Source organism: Nansenia antarctica, assembly GCF_963989245.1.
Source record: "Nansenia antarctica genome assembly, chromosome: 7".
In the NCBI taxonomy this organism is placed as follows: domain Eukaryota; kingdom Metazoa; phylum Chordata; class Actinopteri; order Argentiniformes; family Microstomatidae; genus Nansenia; species Nansenia antarctica.
The window spans coordinates 64,955,321-64,964,878 of record NC_137677.1 but is presented as its reverse complement, the minus strand read 5'-3'; the positions used below and the strand labels follow the sequence as shown (position 1 = coordinate 64,964,878).

General features: G+C 39.5%; 1 protein-coding gene across 3 annotated transcripts in view; it reads right to left on the bottom strand.

Moving 5' to 3' along the window:
- Positions 1–6,722: 6,722 nt before the first annotated feature.
- Positions 6,723–9,558, bottom strand: part of LOC308161729 (nectin-1-like) — a 10,999-nt gene continuing 8,163 nt past the window's right edge. For all 3 annotated transcript variants that reach the window (XM_080535789.1, XM_080535790.1, XM_080535791.1), the window contains exons 7-9: positions 9,437–9,464; positions 8,293–8,401; positions 6,723–7,628 (exon numbers count right to left, since the gene is read on the bottom strand). In XM_080535789.1, coding sequence (XP_080391915.1) covers positions 8,294–8,401; positions 9,437–9,464 — 136 coding nt within the window. In that variant the 3' untranslated portion in view covers positions 6,723–7,628; position 8,293. The remainder of the gene's footprint in view (positions 7,629–8,292; positions 8,402–9,436; positions 9,465–9,558) is intronic.

Sequence of the window (9,558 nt, the reverse complement as noted above, 5' to 3'; positions counted from 1 at the left end):
AAAGAAATCGACTTGTCATTTGGAAGGAATAAAATGATTAATTATTCATTACAATCTGTAAGGAAATCGACTTGTTATTTGAAAGGAACAAAATGATCAATTATCAATTACAATCTGTAAGGAAATCGACCTGCTACTCGGAAGGAATGCACAATCAACTAGACTTAGTCATTTACACTTCATTGATGTAATCCTGTAAAAGAAAACGTCATCCCTAGACCACTATAAACCAATTGATCAAAGTTTTGTGAAAACTGAAAATGAAATAATCTGAATAATTAATTCAATCAATTTGTAATTACTTAAATTAATTGAAGTAACCATCCATTTATTATTGTAAAAGACTATGTCGTCGACCTCAGGCGGATGCACTGATGGAGGACCAGTGTTCCAAAGTGTCTTATCGTATTCCGTCCACTGGAGAGCAGCAAACAATTAAAAATGTCTTATAGTGTCTCTTCCACTAGATGGCAGTAAATAATTAAAAACGTCCTATCGTGTCTCGACCAGTAGAGGCCGCCACACCGAAGATGTCTTACAGAATGACTATATCTTACCTAAAACTCTCAATCTATCTTTTTTACTTTTACAATCTATACATAAATCAATTGTTAAGTGAAAGGAATGAATGATTAGTTAGAATTATTCACTATATCATCATATACATTGATTTAAAACTTATGGAATCAATCAATTGTTTTGGGAAACAGAAAATGAATGATCTGAATAATTAATTCAACTGATAAGTAATTAGTTAAATCAATGTAATACTGAAAAGTCATTCACAACATCAATCTATGCATTAACCTTTTAGATTCTTTCACCAATATTCTGTAAGCGGGCCTAGTCGCTCCGCGTGCTCTCTCTGTGTTTGAAATGTGCTGGCCTCGTGTAAACTCCTGTTTTCCGAGTAACCGTACCTTTAAACTTATTTGAAATACCCCGAGATCAATTCACTATATCTCTATTTTTATCAATCCTAGTCTATGTGTATGGTTTTATCGTTATCTTTTAAGAGATGAGTACTGAAATCTATCAAACCCGCGCGTGTGTATTTGAAAAAATGGATGTCAGGGGGGAAAGAAGCCACCCAACACTCCTTTGTTCTTTTACCAAACCGCTGTGGACTGTAAGATTAATCTTCACACAACACTGCTTTTCCACAATAATTATTATTCTCCACGACACAGCAATTCCAAGAATATCTTTCAATGCAGTTCAACGTATTATTTGCCAAGATAATCTTATTCAAATACTCCTACAATGGCATATGCTTTCTACTAGGCTCTGTGTCCACTGAGTCTGCATGCATTCAGACAAAGAAAAAAATTGGCGCCAATTCAACTAGCGGCCTTGTCCGCAGGTCTGACATGCATTCACACAAAGAAAAAAATTGGCGCCAATTCAACTAGCGGCCTTGTCCGCAGGTCTGACATGCGTTTCAGACAAAGAAAAAATGGCGCCCTTTCTACTCAAGCCACGTTTTTCCTCCGTGCTCTCAAGTAAATTAACAATGTATCCCTTTAAAATAGCGCTATTTTCTGCTCACTAGCACGGACTCTGCTCTTTCAAACTAGGAATTCCGATTCCATACCATTGAATAGAGCTATCTCCTGACAAACACTTACTTACAAACCACATTAACCAAGCTTTTACACTCCATCAGACTATTGCCTGATACAAACCACATTTATTAGCCCGCTAGGAAAACGTCTCCCCCTAGCTTTTGTGCTAATACCTTGTTCTCAAAACAAGACTACAGCAGCTCCTTCTCTGCTATACCACAATTACAATACCACACACACGATAAAAATCGTACAATTAAAACACTTTTCCCAATACAGGTTTTACAACCCGGCTCTCTCTGACTAACCTCTACCCAGTTATATACTTCAAGATCCGTTTTAAATATAGCTTATTCGATATACACAGTCTATTTTGCACAGCTCCGCCTTGTACTTACCCTTGTTGACTTGAAGAGTTGCAAAACGACCGGTCATCCAGAGCTATGGAAAGTCCTGCTTAGGCTCGCCACTTATGTCGAATATTTCTCTGTTTCAGTGATTAAAGAAGAGGTAAAAACTCCTGGCCAAAGTTTAAAAGTATTTATTCAAAAAAGATCGGGTCCTCAGATTACAGGCACACGAAACAGTCACAACGTGATTCGAGGTAGTCAGCGGACAGCCCGCTCCAGACTCAGCACAGAGGTTTTATAGCGGCCCTCAGCCAATCACATCACAGTATGTTCTTGGCCAATCATGATCCTTCCTTCTAGGCCTCTGATTGGCCTAGACCCTCGGGGGCGTGCATGTGCGTGTGTGTGTGACTGCGCATGTGCGACAATTGAAAATCTTCCCGAGATCGTTTGTAATGAAATAAAAGTATTTAATAAAGTATATATGAAGTAATAAAAATATACGTGTAATATGTGTAAAATATACGTGAATATAAGAAGGCTATTAATGTGTAAAAATATACGACAATGTCTATGAGGTCCAGTGGCCTTTGGTGGTGTTTAGAGAATATGCAGAAGGCTTATTTTCTTTTTTCTATTGTTTGTTCTGTATGAAGAACACTTTACACATTCAGCTGTCATTACTGAGATGAGTAGGCTACAGTATTTCAGAATTTAAAAAAACATAATATTCTTGTATTTGTGTGTTTTATATATATTTGAGTATGAAAACATAACAGTTTATAACATAGCTACTGTACGTATGTAGTGTAACACTGAAAATGCAAAAGGCCTACTGATAATCTTATCATAGTACTGTTTTTCACTGATCATAGTGTTGTGCACATGTTGTGTTCAATTGGTTCTTATACAGTAAGTGTCTATTCATGTGATGGTGTGTGTGTGTGTGTGTGTGTGTATGTGTGTGTGTGTGTGTGTGTGTGTCATTTGACGACAACATTTCATTTTGAGAAGATATAACATTATTTTGACTGCAGTGTTTTTGAGAGTCAGTGAGTTAAGAGAAAATGAGCTATGCTAACCCTAACCCTAACCCTAACACGTAATGAGAAAACGAGTTAAAGCGATAGAGAAAAACTGTGACACTGTTGTTGACTGTGCTGAAATAACCAAACCACCTCTCCCTGTTGGTTATTCCCATGGCCACCGAGGAGCCCCAGCTGTAAAAACGGTCAGTAAATATCATAAACGCTAGGAGAACATATGCAAACTGCCTGGCAACTGATGCAATGCAACAATGACCCAGACCCACATGTTTGCCATAGAGAAACGAGAGAGAGAGAGAGAGAGAGAGAGAGAGAGAGAGAGAGAGAGAGAGAGAGAGAGAGAGAGAGAGAGAGAGAGAGAGAGAGAGAGAGAGAGAAGAAAGAGAGAAAGACAGAGAGACACAGAGAGAGAGAGACAGAGAGAGAGAGAGAGAGAGAGAGAGAGAGAGAGAGAGAGAGACAGAGACAGAGAGTGAGAGAGAGAGCAGAAGGGAGGTGTGGGAAAGTAAGTGAGAAAGAGAAGTGTCTAGAATGTATTTTAGGAATGTATTAGCACCTGATAACTACAGAATGTCATGGAAATATGTCTAATATTAGTGCTAGAGTGTGGGAGAGTGATAGGAGATGAAAAGATTAGTGTGTGTGTGTGTGTGTGGTTGGGTTGGTTCTTTAATACTAGCTTTAGCCAGCAGGTGGAGCTTGCCTGTCTCTAAAAGTGCATGGCCATGAAAAGAACCGACCCAACCCAACCACACCCACCAACACATGACTGGCAGCAGAAGGGGCTGTGCCAGACCCTCAAATGAAGGGACAGCCATTTACATTTCATGGTCTGTGCTCAGGACATGCGCTGCCAGTTGAATCAAGTTCAGTCATGACACACACACATCGGTTTAACCAGTTTAGCCGTTTATTTTATAACTGATTAACCCCCTCCCATCCCAACAGATATTACTGTAATAGCCAGAGATGTCACCATGTTTAACCATGTTGGAGTGTTACAGCTCAGCTGATGTCAAGCCTTGTCCCTGAACATGTGATGTTTTTTTCCGGATGTTATTTGCAGACGTGTGGACCAGATGTCCTGTCATCTGACTTACAAATACACTGTGTGTGTTGTTTTGCAAAAACTCCCATCCTCCCATCCTCCACACACTCCCAAACTCCCATCCTCCACACATGCACACGAGTATCACCAGAGTATTCTAATTAATCCTATATCTCTAGGGTACGCAGGCCATGTATTTATACATGTTAAAGTCTAGAGTAGTTTAGTCTAGAGTGACCAGGGAATACAAAACCACAGTTGGTGGATGTATTGAATTATTTTGCTATAGATAACAACATGTTGGATACAGAATGGAAGTATGTGTTTGTTTGAAGTGCTGTGCTGACCTTGTACTTCAGACACAACCTTGTTAGTGCATACAGTAGGTGAAGTTATGGGCGGTGCTGCTCATTTTGAATTTCCTGTCTTTTGCGGCTTTTGAGAAGCCATAACCTCTCACTTAAAACATAGTTGTTGGTCATTAATCAATCTAATGCTGTTCAACCCTGCTGTTATGATATGACAATACATGCTTTATGTTTTGGTTCAACTAGATGTTTGTTTGCTCTTTTTATTCAATACAGAACACATTTCTCTTATATTAAATCCACTTGTTTTCATCACAAAACACAATTTGCAACAATCTCTTTTTTTTAATTTTTTTATCAAACTAGCATTTTACACACACAAAAACTATCAAAAAAACAGGGTGATGATCTCTCTCTCTCAACAAGCCTTATTGGCTGAACTACCGGGTCAAACTGACCCAGAACAACATATGTATCCTTTGTCTCATTTGCTTTCATTTTTATTTACACGTTTGAGGATAATTTGAAGGCTGACGCTGAAAAAAATAAATTAAATACATTTTAGTTTAAAATTCTTAATTGGGTCGATTTGACCCACAACATAACAGGAGGGTTCAGTACTGCTGGAGAGAAGTTAGTGCACATTTCAGGGAGAGGGTGGTGAAGCAGATGGTGCATTCTGGGTCTAATAACAGCCTAGAATGTGGGTGTAACCAAAACCACCCATGAGTAACTAGGGGCTTTCCTCATACAGCAGATGTACTGTGTGTGTAGTCAACAACAGACTGAGCTCTTAACCTCGGGGCCGCTGTTGTGCTGCTGGGTTGTTTCAGACGTTTTCTGATCAGTTGTTGTCTCATGCTTCTATTACAGGTTAGACAGCAGTGTTTATAACTGACGTTTTTTTTTATTAACCACTAAATGAAATTACTCTTTCAAAACATTTTTTCTTATTTTTTTTTATAAAAACTAAATGAGTTTTTTTTTTTTGCCCCCATTTGATGTTCGAACAGAGAACTAGAACACCTTTCTTTTCTTTTCTTTTTTTACCCCTAAACACCCACCCAGCCCAAACTCTCAAGTAAGAGACAAAACAAGACAACAATTTAAAATAAATAAATAATTAAAAAAAACAAGCACAAAAACGAAATGTATAATTTAAGTAAATTAAATAATTGTAATAAATTAAAAAACACATAGTAAATTAAATGAAATTAAACAGGGAGAAAAGTACAAAAGAACAGATACACTGGGTGCTCACCTCAAACAATAAACGAATTAATCAATTAGGATCCAGAGAGGAAAGAGTATTTACATAAGAAATGATAGGTTGCCATTCAAAACTCAATTTTAATTGAATGTTAAACAACTGTGGTATACAGCAAGCAACACAAAAGTAAGGTCTTTTTAGATATTGGTCATAGATTTAATTAACATACATACAGTTAATAACTAATAGCAGGGTTATGTTTGCACCCTGGAAGAGTGTCCTTATAATGCATTTGAGTCCAACATTTCCAGGAGATTGTATGTGTGGTATGACCAGAGCCCTGGTAGTCAGCTTGTATTAGCTACCTTCCTTCCTGCCAGTTATAGACTATGGTGATATTCTACACATGCACACTCCTGTGACAACACTACGTATGCTGGACAGGACACAGTGTATCATGGGGCGCTGAGGTTTGCCATTAATTACAAACCTCAAACTCATCATTGAAAGTCATATGAAAGTAGGCTGGCCCTCCTTAACACTGCGCAGGCTGAGTCACACGGGTACCTCTTCATTACAAGGCCATACTGAGACAGTGTTGTGGATATAATTGATTCTTAATAGATTTAGTAGAACTTACAAAGCACAAGGAGCTTAGATCAATTGTTTCCAAAGAAAAAACACTGGACAAGGTATACACCAACATCAAACGTGCTTACAAGGCTAGTCCGCTAGCTCATCTAGGCATGTCTGACCATGTGTCAATCCTCCTGATCCCTGCATACACTACCATGGGGAAAAGTGCTCCCATCACCACTAAGACTGTCAGAACCTGGCCAGAAGGGTCCGCTCCACTGCAGATCTGCCTAAATGACACCCCATGGCAGGAATATGAGCATGAGGACCTGGAACAGTACACGTTGTCGGTTCTGAACCACATAGTGAACTGCACCAACTCAGTCACCGTGGACAAACGGGTCCGGGTCTACCCCAACACGAAGCCATGGATGACTGGGAAGGTCCAAAAACTGATCAACGAGAGGGACAACGCCTTCTTCGCAGGGAAGAGCACACCGCTGTACAGCTCCACCAGGGCTAACCTAAAGCGCGGAATCAAAGCGGCCAAGGCAGACCACAGAGAGAAGATTGAGGAATGCCTCCTGAGCAACGACTCTAGGCGGATGTGGCAGGGGGTTCAGCAGATGACAAACTTCAGAGCCAACAGGCTCACAGCCGCAGAGGACGACCCCCTGCTGGCGGGAAAGCTGAACACCTTCTACGCCCGGTTCGACGAGGGGCGAACGGAGGTAACCGCAACACAAACACCACTCTCTCCAGCTCTCAGAAGCCTCACCCTCACAGAGCATGAAGTGAGACGCGTACTGAAGGCGGTGGACCCCAGGAAAGCCTCGGGGCCGGATGGCCGGATGACACAACCTTCCGATCACAAGTCCAACTCACTATCCACTAGTGAGTTGGACTTGTGGTGGTCTATCCACTAGACCACCACTAGACCACCACTACCCCAAATCAGTTTGGATACATTCTATGCATGTAAATATTTTTATATATTATGTTTATTTATTTATTTTTCACTTAATGTTCTTATTCCTGTTGTAAATCACTTTGAGCTGCATTTCTTGTATGAAAGGTGCTATATAAATAAAGCTTTACTTACTGACATGTAACATTGCTGAAATAATATTGCCTGCCTTCAATGTGAAACTTGATCTGTCTTAAAATATCTTTATTTGTAATGTATTATGTTTGTAATGTGGGTCTGTCATTTTTTATGCTGCTTTCTTGGCCAGGTCTGTCTTGTAAAAGGGATTTCTTGAGATTTTAAAATCTTGCCTGACACTTAACCTGGCTAAATAAATGTTAAATTAAATAAATAATTAACTTACGGTAGCGCTTTCATGGTGGAAAGGCATGTCTAAGGTATCAGATTACAGAATAAATAGTCTCTCAATAGGATCTCAGTTTTTGAGTTCAGTCAATTGTTCAAGTCCTGGCCTGTAAGCATGTGCAGACACTGGAGCTGGCTTTCCTCTTGAAGCCTTCATGTGGATTGATGTCAAACAAATCAATTTGGATAAATCTGGAAACACAAATAAACAACATTTTATGAAGAAGCACTAGATCAAACATCAAACATTTGGAATATGCCTTTGTGACTGCATGGATAGATATATTGTTTGGCAATACTGATACCTGTACCCAATACCTAACCTTCACTTAGACCAACCACACCCTTATATATAGTATATTATATATACACATACAGTATATACATACTATAGCCTTTTATATAGTATATATAGTATACTAAACATACTATATATACCATTTATTCAAGTCCATCACTGTCTGCACCACATTTCAGCACATTCAGAAAAGATGGGTCAGTAGGGAAGGTGGCAGCAAAGAAAAAGTAACAGTCATTATGGTGTGTGTGTATGTGTGCGTGTGTGTGTGCATGCGTGCGTGTGTGTGTGTGTGGTGTGGTGATTGGTGTGTGTGTGCATGCATGCGTGCGTGCGTGTGTGGTGTGGTGATTGGTGTGTGTGTGCATGCATGCGTGTGTGGTGTTAGGTGTGCGTGCGTGCGTGTATTAGGAAGTTGGGCTACTGATGCGTACAGTACCAGTCGATTGAATGGGGAAGTGTGTCCAAACGTTTGACTGGTACTGTAGATGCAGCCATGTTTATATCTAGAGGATCTTTCCAGAACAATAAATGAGAGGAACATATTATGTTCCGTACCTCAGCTTATCTCTACAGCTGGTCGGCTCTCCTCCTCCGGCCTCCTGGAGGGAAGGACTGTAGATTCTTCTTCTTCTTCCTCCTTCGTTCCTTCCTTTCTCAAGCATACCTGGAATCAAGCATATGGTTATCAATCTAAAAAAAAAAAAAAAAAAGTGACAGTTGGATCTAAGTGACAGTTGACACTAGAACAGCCGTGTCTATGTTACCTACTCAGGGTATATACAGGAATCTTGAGGTTAATTTGAAAGTGACAGTTGGATCTAAGTGACAGTTGGATCTAAGTGACAGTTGGATCTAAGTGACAGTTGGATCTAAGTGACAGTTGACACTAGAGCAGCCGTGTCTATGTTACCTACTCAGGGTATATACAGGAATCTTGAGGTTAATTTCAAAACCTTTCTAAGACTTTTTAAAGACCTTGTCAATATTTTTCCAGACCTCACCGCCACTTCGAGCTGTTACCGTTGACATCAGTGACACCTTTAACTTAACAGCTTTAGTTTGCAACAGACTAGACCACTATCATACAACACCATTTCCGGTTCATCTTTGTTTTTTAATAAAACGAATAAATTCACAAACTTTTAATAAAAGTGTTTAGGACTCAAACTCTTTGGACAGAGTCTAATTCAGAAAAATACCTACAAAATTCAAGACCTCATAAAATCGTGATAATACTTTTTAATACTTATTAAGGGTCTTGATTTTCCCAAAATGTATTTATCAACTTTTAATACTTTTCAAGACACCGCGGATACCCTGCAAGCATACCTGGAATCAAGCATATGCAGGGGTGCAAACCTGTCACCTTTCTGCTAAATTAACTGTTTTTTATCTCAAAATAGGTCATCCATGTGAATTGTGTAGATCTGCAAAATAAATATTTTGGTAAACTGTTTTCAAAGTATTTCTGCAGGTGTTGAGGTCAGGGCTGCCGCTACTTACACACGCATCATTGTTAGACCACCGTTAGTGCTAGCGATATCTATTTAACACCATTAGCGCTATCCCCCCACCTAAGGTTAGCCGCAAAAAAGAAAAATGTGTCACCTTTTTGGGCCATCACCAGTTTGCACCCCTGATATGGTTATCAATCTTGAATAGATGTAGTACTTGACTTCATCATGACCTTGTCTCATACCTGTAAAGGTGTCCTGCACACGTCCAAACTGCAGAAAAGCAGAACAGCGTCCAGGGAAATAAAACACATTTTAAAATATGTCATTAAACATTAAAAAATAAAATAATAATCATTCCACAACA